The 17,876-nt window shown below is 45.9% G+C and overlaps 1 protein-coding gene across 1 annotated transcript in view; it reads right to left on the minus strand.

Annotated features, from left to right (window-relative positions):
- LOC309686580 (ethanolaminephosphotransferase 1-like) overlaps positions 1–15,643 on the minus strand; it is a gene marked incomplete at both ends in the record, with an annotated part of 61,084 nt that extends 45,441 nt beyond the window's left edge. Inside the window, one exon of the mRNA XM_082499303.1 lies at positions 15,587–15,643. Within this exon, the coding sequence (XP_082355429.1) occupies positions 15,587–15,643 (57 nt within the window). The remainder of the gene's footprint in view (positions 1–15,586) is intronic.
- Between the last annotated feature and the right edge of the window lie 2,233 nt (positions 15,644–17,876).

The following is a 17,876-nucleotide window of genomic DNA, read 5'->3' on the forward strand; positions in this document are numbered from 1 at the left end:
TGGGGAGCCCAAAACTGGACACAGTATTCCAGTTGTGGCCTCACCAGTGCAGAGTAGAGGGGGAGAATGACCTCCTTTGACCTACTGGCCATACTCTTCCCTATGCAGCCCAGGATTCCATTGGCCTTTTTGGCAACAAGGGCACATTGCTGGGTCATGGATAATTTACTGTCTACCACGACTCCCAGATCCTTCTCCTCAGAACTACTTCCCAGCAGGTCCACCCCTAACCTCTACTGGTGCTTTGCTTTCTTCCTCCCCAGGTGCAGGACCTTGCACTTGCTTTTGTTGAACCTCATTAGGTTCTTCTCTGCCCAGCTCTCCAGCCTGTCCAGGTCACGCTGGATGGCAGCACGGCCCTCTGGGGTGTCAGCCACCCCTCTCAGTTTGGTATCATCAGCAAACTTGCTGAGGATACACTCTGTCCCCTCATCCAGGTCATTAATGAATATATTGAATAAAATTGGACCGAGTATTGACCTGTGGGGGACACCACTGATTACAGGCCTCCAACTAGACTCTGTGCCGCTGATCACAGCCCTTTGAGTTCTGTCACACAGCCAACTCTCAATCCACCTTGCTGTCGCCTCATCTAGCCCATACTTCCTCAGCTTCCTAATGAGGATGTTATGGGAGACAGTGTCAAAAGCCTTGCTAAAGTCAAGGTAGATGACATCTACGACTCTCCCCTCATCCAGCCAACCAGTTATAACATCATAGAAGGCTATCAGATTGGTCAAGCATGATTTACCCTTGGTAAATCCATGTTGACCACTTCCAATAACTTCCTGTTCCTCAAGGTGTTTGGAGATGACATCCAGAATGAGTAGCTCCATTACCTTCCCAGGGACAGAGGTGAGACTAACCAGTCTGTAGTTCCCTGGGTCCTCCTTCTTGCCTTTTTGAAGATAGGAGTGATGTCGGCCTTCCTCCAGTCCTCAGGCACCTCTCCTGTTCTCCATGACCTTTCAAAGACGATGGAAAGTGGTCTAGCAATAATATCTGCCAGCTCTCTCAGCACTCACGGGTGCATCCCGTCAGGGCCTATGGACTTATGGATGTCCAGCTTGGCCAAGTGGTCTCTGACCTGGTCCTCCTCAACTGAGGGAAAATCTTCCTCTCTCCAGACCTTCCCCCTTGCCTCCAGGGTACGGGATTCATGAGGGACAGCTTTAGCAGTGAAGACCGAAGAAAAGAAGGCATTCAGTAACTCTGCCTTCTCTGTGTCTTCCACCACTAGGGCACCCGTCTCGTTCATCAGTGGTCCTACATTTTCCCTAGTCTTCCTTTTTCTATTGATATACTGAAAGAATCTCTTCTTATTGTCTTTAACTGCAGTGGCCAAGCTGAGTTCTGATTGAGCTTTGGCCCTTCTCATTTTCCCCCTACATAGCTTTGTTATATCTTGGTAATCCTCATAAGTTGCCAACCCCCTTTTCCAGAGAATGTAAGCTTTCCTTTTTTCCTGAAGTCCAGCCAAAGCTCTCTATTTAGCCAGGCTGGTCTTCTTCCCCGTCAGCTCATTTTTCAAGACATGGGGATGGTCTTCTGTGCTTCTAAGAGTACCTGCTCGAACTATGACCTGCCTTCCTTGGCACCTTTGCCCTTCAAAACTGCCTCCCAAGGGACACTCTCGACCATGCTCCTAAATGGGCCAAAGTCTGCCCTTCGGAAGTCCAAGGTGGCAGTTCTGCTGGCTCCCTGCCTTGCTTCACCAAGAATTGAAAATTCTACTATTTCGTGATCATTCTGCCCAAGGCGATCTCCAACTTTTACATCCCCCACAAGACCTTTTCTGTTAACAAACAGTAGGTCCAGTAGGGCATTTCCCCTAGTTGGTTCCTTCACCAGCTGTGTTAGGAAGTTGTCTTCCACACACTCCAGGAACCTCCATGACTGTTCCCTCTCTGCTGCATAGTATTTCCAGCAGATGTCTGGGAAGTTGAAGTCCCCCACAAGAATAAGGGCAAGTGATCGTGAGACCTCTGCCAACTGCTTATAGAATATTTCATCAGTTTCTACATCCTGATTAGGGGGTCTATAACAAACTCCCATCACGATGTATGCCTTGTTGGCCTTCCCCTTAACTCTTATCCATACACACTCAACACTGTCATTCACACTGTTAAGTTCCAGACATTCAAAACTGCCCCTAACATAGAGGGTCAACCCACCACCTCTCCTTCCTTGCCTATCCCTTCTGAAAAGTTGGTAGCCATCGATCACAGCACTCCACTTGTATGTGTCTTCCCACCATGTCTCTGTTATGGCAACTATATCATAGTTTCCTTACTGTACAGTGGCCTCCAGGTCCTCCTGTTTATTCCCCATACTGTGTGCATTAGTATAGATGCACTTCAGCTGGGCTAATTGTCCTGCCACTTTCTTGGGGGACAAGCCCTAATTCCCACCTGATCATGCTCAGACACTTCTGTAGTTACCAAATTATCACTACCCCTCATGTCTTCGCTGCCACACAAATCACCATCCCCCGCCATCACTGAGACAGACTGCAAGACCTTGCTAACACTTTTACCCAGAAGCACTGGTACGCTGCTCCCAGGCACCGCTTTTGTAATCCTGGTTTCATCCCCATCCCCTTCAAACCTAGTTTAAAGCCCTATGAATGAGCCCTGCTAATTCTTGTCCCAGGATCTTTCTTCCCCTTCGGGTTAGGCTTTCCCCACCTGTTGCCAGCATGCCTTGTTTCCCGTAGATCAGCCCATGATCAAAGAAGCCAAAGTTCTGCTGGATGCACCAGTCTCAGAGCCAGGGGTTAATTTGCTGGCTCCTCCTATTTATCCCCTCGTCAGGATACAGCCACAATATTGTTAGAGTTGTCATATTTATATACATAATTGAAGTATAGGCAATACCAGTTTATTCAAATAAAGTCTGCCTATATCAGCTCAACTTTATACTTGAGTTCACCTTTACAAAAGGAAATGGTGACTGGATGGGTGGATGAGGGGAGAGCAGTGGATGTTGTCTACCTTGACTTTGGCAAGGCTTTCGACACTGTCTCCCACATCATCCTCATAGGCAAGCTTAGGAAGTGTGGGTTAGATGAACGGACAGTGGGGTGGATTGAGAACTGGCTGACAGATAAAGCTCAGAGGGTTGTGGTTAGTGGTGCAGAGTCTGGTTGGAGGTCAGTAACAAGTGGTGTCCCTCAGGGGTCAGTACTGGGTCCAGTCCTGTTCAATATATTTATCAATGACATGGATGAAGGGATTGAGTGTACCATCAGCAAGTTTGCTGATGACACAAAACTGGGAGGAGTGGCTGACACGCCAGAAGGCTGTGCTGCCTTACAGTGTGACCTGGACAGGCTGGAGAGTTGGGCAGAGAGAAACCTTATGAAATTCAACAAGGACAAGTGTAGGGTGCTGCACCTGGGGAGGAATAACCCCATGCAGCAGTACAGGTTGGGGGCTGACCTCTTGGAGAGCAGCTCTGTGGAAAGGGACATGGGAGTCCTGGTGGACAACAGGATGACCATGAGCCAGCAACGTGCCCTTGTGGCCAAGAAGGCGAATGGCATCCTGGGGTGCATCAAGAAGAGTGTGGCCAGCAGATCGAGGGAGATCATCCTCCCCCTCTACTCTGCCCTAGTGAGGCCGCAGCTGGAGTACTGTGTCCAGTTCTGGGCTCCCCAGTTCAAGAAAGACAGGGATCTGCTGGAGAGGGTCCAGCAAAGGGCTACAAAGATGCTGAGGGGATTAGAACATCTCTCCTAAGAGGAAAGGCTGAGGGACTCGGGTCTTTTTAGTCTAGAGCAAAGAAGATTGAGGGGGGATCTTATTAATGCTTACAAATACTTAAAGGGAGAGTGCCAGGGGGATGGGAACAGTCTTTTTTCATTGGTGCCCAGTGATAGGACAAGAGGTAATGGGCACAAACTAGAACATAGGAAGTTCCACCTAAACATGAGGAGGAACGTCTTTACTTTGAGGGTGGCAGAGCAGTGGCACAGGCTGCCCAGAGAGGCTGTGGAGTCTCCCACTCTGGAGACATTCAAAACCCGCCTGGATGCTGTCCCATGCAACCTGCTGTAGGTGACCCTGCTCTGGCAGGGGGGTTGGACTAGATGATCTCCAGAGGTCCCTTCCAACCCTGATCATTCTGTGATTCTGTAAATAAAGAACTCAATTAGAAATGTAAAGGCTGAAAAGCTTCATTCCCAGACAAATTAATGTTTAAAACAGCTATATATCAGTACTGCATCCAGCTCTGGGGTCCCCAACATAAGAAGGACATAGACTTGCTGGAGCATGTCCAGAGGAGAGCCACAAGGATGATCCGAGGGCTGGAGCACCTCGCCTATGAGGAGAGGCTGAAAGAGTTGGGGCTGTTCAGCCTGGAGAAGAGAAGGCTCCAGGGAGATCGTATTGCGGCCTTCCACTACCTAAAGGGGGCCTACAGGAGAGCTGGGGAAGGACTTTTTACTAGGGCATGTAGTGATAGGACGAGGGGGAATGGTTTTAAACTGGAAGAGGGCAGGTTTAGGTTAAACCTTAGGAAGACATTTTTCACTTTGAAGGTGGTAAGGCACTGGCACAGGTTGCCCAGAGAGGTTGTTGAGGCCCCATCCCTGGAGGTGTTCAAGGCCAGGCTGGATGTGGCCTTGGGCAACCTGGTGTAGTGGGAGGTGTCCCTGCCTATGGCAGGGGGGTTGGAACTCGATAATCTTCGAGGTCTTTTCCAACCTAAACCATTCTATGATTCTATGGTTGAGGTTGCAGTATATTGAATATATGGTTCTGTGATCCCTCAAATATTTCAGGCAAGGTTTGATGCCTGTTATGGAAGAATACACTAGCTGTTCCCACGCAGAAAACATGAGAACCATCTAACGACAACATAAGGACTTGGATGAAGTACATAAATATTGTGATACCCGCCCTTTTCCCACAAGCAAACTCGGCCAGGTCAGGTCCGGGTATGGAAGAGCCACAGCTGTACCTATGCGCTGATGTTCTGTCAACTCAATGGTCCTGCAGGCTTGGGGAACCTCCTATTAAGTTGCTGTATTTCTGTTACCCATGCAAAAAAAATCTCTATCTATTAGTGAGTGATACCTGGCAAAAGAGCAAACGATGGAAAAGGGTGAGAACATGTAAAGAAGTTACTAAGAGATAACCAAGTGTTTGCCTCGCAACGCACCACAGCAGATGTACTTGTGCATGTCGTTACCTCATCACAAGTATTTGATGAATTGAGGTAAGTTTTGCCTAAATGTAAAAGGATAAGGTATTTCATATTTTCTGTGGGGGAAGCGCCAAAATGAGAGCAGCTGAAATGCGGTAACTTTCCCCACATCTTATTCCACATAATTTATCACTTTAAAACTGGTCCAAAGTGTTATCAAACTTTTAAAGTGCTACCAAAGTTATAAAGGACCTTTAACCTGTAGTCATTTACGTCTGTACAAAATTAACATAAAGGGGAGGGGGGAAACAAATAATTTTCTCCTCCTCCTAAATTAACTTTTCATGAAGATAATTGAAGACAGCCTAAACCAGCTGAGAATCAATACATCAAATTAAAAATAGGCAAAATTATGATCTTTAAACAAGTGATCTACTGAAAATAATAACTCTGCAGAATGGTTTTCCACAATATCTGCATGAAGGCATATTTCCACAATGCCACCTGGACATATACTGATCACTTCTCCAGCATATATAAATGTTAGCTCGCCATCATTTGGCCTATACTTACACGTGGGGATCTACATCTCAGATGGAAAATTTTGAGGGATTTGCTGATGGAAAAGGTTTGGAAAATTGAAGTTTCACAGCGTATATTTGAAATAAAATAAAAAAGATTTCAGCAAGTTATGAGGTTTTACCATCTACCATGTATGACCCAACTATCCCTCCCAGGGCCAGTGCAGAGTGGACAGCCCCTTCCTTGGGTGCCCATGGGCAGAGGCTCCTAGGTGCTCAGGGCAGCGGCGAGGTCCCAGCCCTGGTTCCCGGGAGCTTTCAGCCTCTGCTGGTGGGACAGGACGGACTGCCAGGCCCTGCCCTGCCACCCCTGGGCCCCCGCTGCCCCACGGCTATCATGGCACCCTGACAGCTACCAATACCTTCCTACGGCTTCTTTTAGCACATCTCCTCTCTGATTACATGATTTCACAATACCTATGTTTTGTAACCTGCAGAAAAGGGGGTAGGAGGAATGACGATGGGTCAGGCCAGGAATATTCTCTTTTGCATCAAACAAGTTTTTTGTGGTTTTGAAGGCTGCAAAATGACCGTCCCAATCCAGGGCATGAACCAGTCGCTATTTAAGAAAGCTTGGTGGGAACTCTCCCACCAAAGGCAAGTTATTTCACACTTACACAACATGAACTTTCCTTCTGGGGTATCTTACACTTCTGGAACTATACAAAAAATAAATAAAATACTGAAACAGTGACACATCTGTTAACAATTTTCGATCTACCTTTCAGATTCCTAGAATACATTAAATAAGCGTTTTTTAATTCTAATTTATATACGTTTTTACAGGGTTGTAGACGATATGGGACACAGTCTTGGGTTTTAAGAAAAGCTTCACAAAGGGAAAGAAGAGAAGTATGCTATAAAACAACAACAGAGCTATACAACATTGTGGATGCCAAATGAATACCAAATGTTCAGCAGTTTAAAAGTGCTGATGTATTCCAAAACATAATCGTGCTATTTCTAATAATAAAATTACTCTAGGTTGTATCATCATTTAGTTAATTATTCATAAATAATGGCTTGGATTTTGTATTTCCTATTGCTTACATAGTTTGGACTACTCTGCCTTTTCCCCCGTCCATATATCTATATTTTGATTACATCATAGATACCTAAGTCGCAGAGTTATAAGCCCCTGAGACATCTAGGGATGAAAAATGTAACATATGAGTAGAAACTGAAGAACAGCATTCGTAATTTAGTCTGGAAAAGAGTAGGTGGTGGTAGGCATGTAATTGCATCCTCAGATGCAAATGCTTGTCTATTTGGGTGTCTGAGCTTGTGGACTCTGTTACCTGATGGTTGCGCCATCTGTTGCAGGGCTGGAGGTGGCTGGACTGTGAGGGAAGAGGCTGCTCGAGTTGGGCTTCTAAGCAGTTCTCTCCTCCCTGACTTTGCCCCCTTCAATTCCATTAGCCTGTGCATACCTATGGCTAGGAAATATGGTTAAATTTTCCTTCCATCCTAAACTATTCCTAGTAAAGTATTCAAAACCCAATATGATGGTTTGGACAACTCAACAATTCTGGCTGGTGTTACCAAGTCACTAGGAAGTGGTTATTTTATTTATCATAAATTGCTGTCCTGTTGGTGCTTCTTCGTAGACATAAACTCATCATTCAGACCTCCTCATTTTCAGGAATCCTGACACATGCATTGGGCCATATGTCGCATCCTGTCACTTAATGGAGGTATGTATGAACCCGTGTCCATGAGGTCATGGGGCAAGTGGAGTTGTGGGTTGGGATAGGCTGCTTTTAGGGAGTCATGCCTGCTAGTGGCACCTATGTACCCTTGAGGTGTCATTGCCTCAAGATCACAGAATCATGGGTTAGAATCACAGGGTAATTCAGGGCAGAAGGACCTCAGCAGGTCTCTAGTCCTACTTCCTTCTTTACGTACACTCAGACATGAGCTTAAACCAGGTGCTTGGTGCTTTATCCAGCTGGGTATTGAAAAGCTCCAAGGATGGTGACTGTACAACTCCCTGGGCAGCTTATGGCACTGCCTCACTGTGTTCCTAGGGAAAATTTTCTCCTTATATCCAGCGCGAAGATGTCTTGTGCCTGTTCCCTCTTGTCTTCCCACCATGCACCATTATTAGGAGTCTGGCTCCATCTTCTCAAGGACTTCCCCATAGGTAGTGGGAGGCTGCTGCTAGATGCCCCTGAAGATGTCTCATCTCCAGGCCAAACAAACCCCAGTCCTCCAGCCTCTCCTCACAGGACAAGTGCTCCTTCCCCAACTACCCTGGTGGCATCTGCTGAACTTGCTCCAGTATGTTGATGTCTTTCTTGTATTGGGGACCCAAAACTGAACACAGTATTCTAGATGTGGCCTAGTAAAGGGGGATAATTACTGCTGCCTTACAAAATGGGCTGTGCTACTGTTAATACAACCCAGGATGCTGTTGATCTTCTTTGCTGCCAGGGCACACTGAGGGCTGGTGTTCAGCTTTGGGCCTACCACAATCCCATTGGTCATGAGTAAAGGGCTGATGGATCACAGATCTGTTGACTAGCTATGCTTGAAATGTGGGATCTATGAGAGACATCAGAGCCACACTACAACTGAGAGAGAAGCACATTTTGGGGCAAGAAGTCATAATGTGCTGGCCCCAACAGTGAGGTTCTCGCTCACTATGTGAGACTAGATAGATCTGATTCTTTAGTCACAGGACTGTAAGAACCCGTACCAGAGAGAGGCGTGAGGGGATAACATTGGAAGTCAGCAACCATTTTTCAATTAGCAGTAGTTACATTACGGATGCTGCCTAACTTGTCTTCAGGAAAAGGCTTTGTTTAGTGGGACATGTTCAAACATTAACAACAAAGCCAAAATGATGGAAAAGAGCACGGAAATACAACTAAATATTGAGCAAGGGATAACAGAAGGCAGGTGCACATTTGTTGCTGTAAAGGGACCAAGGTAGAGGCTGGCCCAGACTGGCAAAAGTACAAATCCTGCGAAAAACCAAAACCTGCACACTCTCAAGGAACAGCACAAAAACATCCTCAACCATCCCTATTCAAAGAAGCTCTAATGTGGCAAAGGAAGTTGATTTCTATGTATTTTTTGTGTAGACTGTTCTTCTGAGGTTGGTAAAGGAAATGACAGCAGGATTCTGTGCTACATCTATAAGGGTGTGTGTACAAACCTGTGTTTTCAGAGGTGCCAGCAGCCCTTTAAAGATCAAACAGTAAACCGAATTCCCACGCAGCTGGAGCTCTGCCAGAGCGTGTACCTAAATCTCTGGAGAACCCAAAGAAACTGCTCTAGGCCTAAAAGGGCAGACAGATTACAAGTGGGTTGCAGGTTTCATGAGGGATGCTCGAGTGGGTTTCTGTACCGCATACACTAGACAGTTGTGTTATCTAGTATCCTGACGCACAAGAGAGGAGGCATTTCACAGAAAGATGCAAAACCCCAGTTCCTCTCTCTACAAAACAACCCTTATAAAAATGGTTCCCCCAGATTGATAACAAATAATCCACATCCAAATCACAGATACATCTTTGCAACTAGTCTTCTATTAAAATACAGATGAATAAATAAAAATAAATACATATGAATACATAAATGTGTATATGTGCATATCCTACACCTAGAAATCCAACAGGCATTTCAGAACACTAACATCTCTTGATAAAGCAATAAAATGAAATTATGTTGTCGGTATTTGAACTTTTATGAGACTCAACAAGGCATACAACTCTTCATATCCAACGTATTTGTCCCAAAAGTGATCTAATGAAGCTTTGTAAATTCATGGGCATAACGTGGCACTCAAAATCATGTACAATTAAACTGTCATTGGGAAAAAAGTCCTGCAGCAAGTAACATCAGATGCAACATCTCTGTGATGTGATTTCATTATGTTTTTGCCTCATTAGCATATGATATACAGAAGGAAAATTATTACAGAGCTCTTGAAATACTACATTATGTCAGCTACCATTACAACAGGATGAGGAATAAGAGGTAGTGTGCATATGAAGACAGTCTTTCAGAATTATGTAATTCAGTTGGCCCACAACTCTTCTACATATGAATACAGCGACAGAAAATGTAAGGGTAATGAATGATTTGTTTTATTTCGCATATTATTCAACAACTTTTAATTACAACCCCAGTCTTCAAATCCATCAAAGTAATATGAGGAAGACTGCAAGGTTTTATTTGTAGAAGAGTGGGTTGTTGACTCACTGGTTTTATGGAAAGTGGAAAAAGTTAGTTCTCACTGCCTCAAATATTCAAGGGCTTTATTAAACAGGGGTGGTTTGAAAAAAACCCTAAAACTGCAGCAGATAAAACTGATGAAAACTGCTTTTAAATAATATTTGGAACTAAAAATCAGGAAAGCCCCTTAAAATACCATCTGCAAAACCACTATATAATAAACATGTAATGTATGTACTCAAGATACATAAAATTGTCCATGTACAGTCATGAACAGTATTAACTGTACCCTAAGAAGTTCCAGATAAATATGCAAATGAAAGCCTCCTGTCCTAAATTTTCAAAATCATGTAAAATCCTTATGTTACTGGAGTTGAAAGCAAAACTGTTGAATAATGTGAGCAGAATCCATTATGTTTCTAAATCTCATAGTTACACAGGTAACCTTGGAAATGCATAAAGACTTAATAGAAATCCAGTCTTGTATCTGGACTTCCAGATCTTGAACTTCCAGAAAGTAATTCGGTAGGGTATACTCAACACACTTTGCTCTTTTGGTATAAGTCAGTATGAGAGAAACAATCAAGCCTTGAAACATGATCATCATACGTCTGATCTTGTTTCTCTAACCTACCAAAATGAGCGCTGGGAGGTAACTTGAGAGGTCTTCTAGTCCAGCGCATTCACCTAATTCAGGATCATGTTTAATAGACGTTCAGGAAGCAGATCAAGTTACCATGAGGTAATGAGGCAATTGCTTGCGATAAATGACCGTGTTGGCAGATTAAAATAGACCACATTTTCTAAAACCTTGCTGAAAAAGGTGTAAGCAACTGTTTATTAACATTTAACGCTAGATTGTAGAACCTCCCTCAGAGAAATTGAACCACTTCTTAAGACTGATAAAACGATTGCACAATCTCCCTTAATACCTGTTCCAGTACTTAAGTACCCATATCCACACAAGACTGACATAGCATCCACCTTAAATTTCTCTTCGCGCAGCCAAAACTTATGTATTGTCTTTAAAAGCGCATGCATGAAGACAAACTGGCTGTTAGGCTCTTACTCCCATAGTACTCAGACTGTTTCTCACAGTTCATCTTTTCTAAGCCTCTTGTTATTCCTAGTGCTATTCTGTGGATTGTAAACTGTATGCCAAAGAAAGCAGAACACATTATTCCAGCTGACACCCGATCAGCACATCAACTACAGCAGTATACGTAACCCTTTGACATATCTATGACACTTCATGCTTAAGAGCTTTTTTCTCTTTATTATAACAGCCACAATGCTGCTGACACTCCGATAGCCAGGTATCTTTTTTGCAGTCTGTTGTCTCTTATTTTATGTTCTAAATGTTGATTTCCTTTCCCCTAAACATTGCACTTTGTTTACTGAATTTCTTCATATTGATTTCTGGCCATTATATCCCTTTTTCAAGAACATTTTAAATCATAAGCCTGTTCTTCAAAGTGCTTTAGTATCACATGAAAATTTTACAAGATTCTAAACTCCCTCCTGTTAATTAATGAAAGTATTGAACAGCAATGGAGCGGGACAGAGAGACAGCTCTGTAGGTAGGATCCTATTTGACAGAACCTCCTACTTTGACTGAAGACTTAAAATTACTCTTTAGAGTAATGCGTTTCCGTTTTACACTGATATAATCTTACTTACTTCTCCCTAGTTTACTTATGAGAATGTGGGACGATACCAGAAGTCTCACTGAAATGAAACCACGTATACCTCATTTACTGCCCCCTCCCTTCTCTGCACAGGGACTTAACCTCTAAAAAAATGGCTTAGAAACAGTGTGGACATACCAAGATGAAAATATGGAATATTAGACCTTAATTTTTAATGTTATCTCTGATTTTTTAAAATCATGTTTTCCAAGGCCTGTTCTTTGAGTCAAGCCTCTATAGCTTGTCCTTAGATCTCTTGTATTCCGAAAGAGGATAAGGCATCAAAGTTTTCTGGCTTGGAAAACCTCTGTGCATATGTGCTGTAGAAAAGCTGATTCAAGGCAGATTTGCAAGGGAAATCCTAAGACCACAGTGCTGAGACGAGGTAATGGCAACAAGAGCTCATCATTAACACTATTGCATTCTGGTGAGAAGAGGAAGATAAAACTGAAGAACCAAATTGTGCTTTTATCTGTACTCATCGCCTGACTGTCTCTGAGCTGCTAGTTTCCAACAGAAAAAAAAGGTGGAAAAAGGCAGCTGCGTAATTCCATGGGTGCTCCTCTAGAACTGCAAAATACTGATAACAGAAAGATAAAAGTAGGAACAACATGACCGAAGTCCTAAAATTGCAGTTGGTTGTAGCATTTTGGCTGTGTCACTCCAGATCCTGGGTAACAGCACAAAATCCAATTATCAGCTGCTTCTGCTCTACAGTTGCAGCAAATCACCTGAGCATGCATCTGGCCTGAAACCAGTACCTGCCCACCTGCCCCACAGGCAAGAAGACAGCAGAATTATCATAGCAGCAACACCCCGGCTTGCGTCTGAAGTGTCTCATCGACACATCCCCACCTGTTCTCAGTGCGTTTTTGAGCCAGAAAAAGGAAAACTGAATCTCTGAATCTCCATTAACATGCAGAACGAACAGGAAGAGATTTGTAAAGTGAAATAGCTAGCCCTAAGGATCTAATGTCCATGCTATAAGGGTTTCAGAAGGTTTTACACTGAACTGGTCCCAGCATGATACCACGGATGGTACTTATTGGGTGCACTTGCACATTCCTAGTACATCTGGTTTAGGTTCCTACAAAGGGAATGCATTTTGTGTGCTCTGGGGTCACTACATATTATAAACCAAGGCTCGGTAATTGGGGAACACTTGCTTCAAAAGCATAACACACATGCACCTGACGATCCTAGAGAGTGGCTGAAGTCCTTGCATTCATTAGGTCTGCCATTCCCTTTGCGCAGAACTGCACTGGTTTTGTTGCCAAGGCCCTCCTCCAACTGTGAACAGGAGACAGACAGTGCCCGAGACATACAATCGCGGCATTCATGGCAGAGAAATGAGTTCAGCTGTGTGAAAATTTTGAAAACCGAGCAGTATTTTTTTTTCAAGGCAAAATTTACCTTTATGAAATGGAGTTGATTACACAAATTAATCTTTTAAGCTGTGTTACAAACAGCTCCTGGTTATCTGCAGATAAATTGTGCAAAGTGCAGAGCATATTGAGTTGTTGGTACTAGTGCAAATATAGTGCCGCAATGTGATGCGCAATGAAGAGATGGAGGCCCCTACCTAGCTTCCTAGGCACACTTCAGGTCTGGAAGCAATACATTGTTTCAGTTCAAGACTGAATGTATGCTCATAAATCCTTCCAGAGATTATCTAGTTTTTCACAGGGCCAACCTGTGTATCCCTCCACCGCACTCGAGAGCTGGGTCCACCAGGAAACACGCTACAAAGATAGCCAGGAGGGTGTAAAAAGAGGTAACCTGTGTCTGCTGGACACAGTAATCCGAGTTTAGTGCCAGTCCTGTCGACTCGACAGCAAAGGCAGCAGCAATCACCTCAGCAGGGCTGGGAAGCTGGAGGAGCAGGAGAAGGTAAGGCCCCTGGCTGAAGGGGAGAACGAAGGACATGGCAGCCAGAGGGCATTAAGATGTTGAAGAGCACGTCTCAGGCCTGGGAGGTGGTTAGAACAAAGCTTCGGTTGTGGTAGCAGCCCTGGGCATGGGAGGGTGAGGTGAGGAGGCGGGGAAGAGATGGTGGCAGTGATTAGTGTCTCCTTGCCTCCCCTTACTGCACTCCCTTTGCATTTTTGGAGTACTTTAACCCATTGTGAGCAGCACTTCAGGAATAGGCAGAGCTGCCATCACCTGCAACCTGGAGCACCAGGAAGATGGTGCAGATAGCCCACCAGCTCAGTAGCACTGACCTCACGCAGCTGTATTTCTCTGGGTGTGACCTGTGCCATTTGGATTTATTTATTTATTTATTTCCAGGATGCCCCAGTCCCAAGTCACCTCGGATAATAGGGAACTGACTATTTGATTTCACCTTTCTAAAACCTGTACTTACCATAGTTTTCCAGAACATAGTTGAACAGATACTTCTCAAGTGTGTTGGCTAATTCCTGTAGTTAAGAAAACTACCTAACATATTTTCTGGCCTTTGCAATGCTCCCAAGAAACCAAAATAATCTTAATATACTCAATTGAAATGTTTTCATATGTGATTCTGGTTTTTGGTAATCATTTGCCCCGTAATTCATAAGTAGTACACAATGATTACAAGTTTTTAAAAAACCTTTATTTTGATTCTTCCCCATCTGCATTTGTTTGCAGCTACTTTCACTCCAGTGATAAGGAAGAATGTAATACAAGTGTTCCTTGTATTTGTACTACAAACTCAAATATTTTAGGAAAGGTGCTTAAATAATAATGTCCATTTATGCTAAAAATAGCTTTTTATTTTTCCTCTGGTGATCTCAGTCAAGACTGTGGCTCCACCGTTCAAGCACAGACCTGTGCAACTTACGCCCAGTGGCCAGACGCAGCTTGCAGCATATTTTATCCCACTCACACTGGAGATGCACAAACAGGTTGGTACATTTTAACAAGCTGCTGCGCATAACAAGTTCCTGGTAAGCGACCCAGAGAAGGCTCCTGAAACCACAGTTACTCCACCATCATCCACCCTGCAGAGAGCAGGCAGAACTGCTGGCCTGGAGAAGGTAAGGGCTTGGTCGGAGCCGGGAGAAGCTGAGTGCCTTGGTTAGAGGCCGGGTTGGGAGAAATCTTGGTAAAAGCAAGAAGGCAAGAAGCATGGGGAGCACGGGGTAGGGGCTGCTTTGGGAAAAAGAACGTAAAATAAGCGGTTGGGCGTTGTGCTGGTGGGAGCTGGTGTGCCCCCCGTGCTTTTAACAGGGAGCGGAGTGAGGGGGAGTGAACAGGGTGGTACGGCCCATCTCAGCCACCTGCACTTCAACTAAAGCAAATCTGGATAACCCCCTGCAGTGCACCTGCAACATCATGGGAACAAAACCCAGGTATCTCATAAGTCTGCAAAATAATGTTGGTAAATCAAAATATCTAATGATCCACCCATTCATTTGAATACTGCAGGCCTGTTATTTGCAAACATGAGGTTTCATTCAAATTATTTAAAGTAAGGGGTTTTTTCCCCTGGCTTTCTTATTTATTTCTCAAAGCCACAGCATTCCTGTGTACAAAGACTTCGTATGGAGCCAGACAAGCGCCGTCAACGCACACTTTCTTACCGAAATACTGAATTACTCCTAACCTGTATTTCTTTAAAACGTGCAGGGTTTTATAAAAGATGTTGCTACTCACTTAAAACCCTGTTAACTTTGTTTCCACCCAGACCTGCCACTTCCTAAACACCCAGTTCCCCACCTGCTTTGAGGGAGACCCCCGAGCCAGTTACGGTGCACCCTTCGGGCACAGGTAGGAGCCCGGTGGCCCCCCCGGTGGCGGAGGCGGAGGGATGGCCGGGGCCGCAGACAGAGCCGGGCTGGGCTCTCAGCCGCCGCGGAGACAGAGCAAACGGCGCCCGCAAAGCCCGGAGCCCTCGGGAGCCCGGACACACCGAAACCGGCGGAAACCGCCGTGCCCGGGCGGCCGCACAACGCTTCCCCGCCTCCCCCCAAACCGACTCCCCGGGGGTCTGTCCTTTACCTTGTACCGGCGGAAGCCCTCCAGCTGCTGTCCGCTGACATACCGCCACCGCCACATCGCCCCGCCGTGCTCCGCGCCGCGCCGGGAGAGGAGGCGGGGAGGGATGGAAGGAGGGATGGAGGGAGGGATGGAGGGAGGGAGGGAGGCGGCGGAGCCGGAGCCGGAGCCGGTGCCGGGGCGGGCGGAGGGCGGCTCCCCGGCCGCGCCCCGCGGGCTAAGGCCAGCCCCCGCTGCCGGGCACCGACGGCGGCACTCGCCTCCCCGCGCGGCCGGGGGTGCGTGGGGCCGCGGTGCCCCGCGGGGTTGGGGGACCGGCGGCGGTGGTGGTGGCTTCTCCTCGGGCGGCTCCCGCCCGTCCCTCCGCCCACGCCCGTGGGACCAGGTGTTCCCCGTGGCGCCAGTACGTTCGCGCGGCCGCGGTGCCAGCCTGCCCTTAGCGTCTCATAAACCTGTAATTTCCTCTTGGTGCTGGCGATGGTCTGCAGCAGCCTCCCGTGGTCACGGCGGGCCGTAATCCAGGGAACGGTGCAGCATCACGCCCCGAAACTGTTTTACTGGTTAAAGCTGTATTAAAGATGCTGTGTTTATAGTATGTGTGATGATGTGCTTTTGAGGACAGTATACAAAACAGTGTTATCATGAGAAGCTCAACTTGAGCTGGCAATGTGTGCTCGCAGACCAGAAAGCCAACCACATCCTGGGCTGCATCAGAAGTGTGGCTAACAGGGCAAGGGAGGTGATTCTGCCTCTCTACTCCGCTCTGGTGAGACCCCACCTGGAGTACTGCCTCTGCATCCAGCTCTGGGACCCCCAATATAAGAAGGACATGGACCTGTTGGAGTGGGTCCAGAGAAGGGCCACAAAGATGATCAGAGGGCTGGAGCACCTCCCTTATGAGCACAAGCTGAGAGAATTGGGGTTGTTCACCCTGGAGAGGAGAGGAGAGGAGAGGAGAGGAGAGGAGAGGAGAGGAGAGGAGAGGAGAGGAGAGGAGAGGAGAGGAGAGGAGAGGAGAGGAGAGGAGAGGAGAGGAGAGGAGAGGAGAGGAGAGAAGAGAAGAGAAGAGAAGAGAAGAGAAGAGAAGAGAAGAGAAGAGAAGAGAAGAGAAGAGAAGAGAAGAGAAGAGAAGAGAAGAGAAGGCTCTGGGGAGACCTTATAATGGCCTTCCAGTACTGAAAGGGGGCCTACAGAAAAGATGGAGAGGGACTCTTGATCAGGGAGTGTAGTGGCAGGACAAGGGTTAATGGTTTTAAGCTGAAAGAGGGTAGATTTAGATTAGGTATTGTCACGCCCCACTCACAAGAGAGGGGGGGAAGTGACTCAGATTCGCAAATCCCCAACAGTGTGGACTAAGGTGAGACAACTCTCAAGGTCCATACAAAAACATTTATTAGATTCCCACAGTGATTAATATATGTCTTAATGACGTCCACGATAATTGGTTAGGTATATAACAAATTATGGCAAACGGTAAAACAAAGTACGGCAAGTGATAAAGTACACCTTGTGTTACTTCGCAACAGATACACAACAAATTATACCATGAATTATAGCGAGTGGTAAGGTATGCCTTGCATTACGTACTTAACTTTAAAAGAAAAGGAGAGAGAAGGAAGAGAAACAGAGGGATAAAGAAAAAGAGAGAGAGAGAGAGATATCACCGGTCCTGGTTCCAGCGTTGGTCCAGCCAACGGGGGTTTCTGGTTCGTAGGAGCACTCCTCGGTGAATCTCCAGGGAAAAAAGTCTCTCTCCAGGAAAAAAGACATCTCCAGGGGCACTTATTTTCCCCTTTTATGTTCTTGGTATCAGTACGACCCGCCCCGCTGCTACGATGCTCAGGTTTCTCTCCCCCCCAGGTGACGTGTAGCATGATTTGGGTGGAGAGACGAGTCCTATAGTCATGTATGTTTAGCATGATCTCGATAATCTTCATTAGCATATGCAGGGGTGTGAACTTTAATATGCATTTCATGGATAATGAGGCAAAGGTCATTATCGGACACAGTGGCCCTGAAAACAAAGAAACTAACAAGCTTCACAAGTTGAGCAGAAAACCTTGTCTTCACAAGACTTCCCCCCCCCCCACAGACGCATCCTGTGCTGTCCAGATGTTTTCTCTCCTGGGTCACACAAGAGATAAGAAGGTGTTAGCCTTGTCAGTTCTTTGAGCACAAGGCCTACATTGTCCAGACTCCACAGTATCCACCCCTTGGCTACAGCCATATCTCAAAGTCCTTGGGAGTGTTTGAGACATTCCTCAGGGAGGCTCAGAGGGCCTCCCCCATCTTT

The sequence above is a fragment of the Vanellus vanellus genome (genome assembly GCF_965231255.1).
Source record: "Vanellus vanellus genome assembly, chromosome: 2".
NCBI classification, from domain to species: Eukaryota; Metazoa; Chordata; class Aves; order Charadriiformes; family Charadriidae; genus Vanellus; species Vanellus vanellus.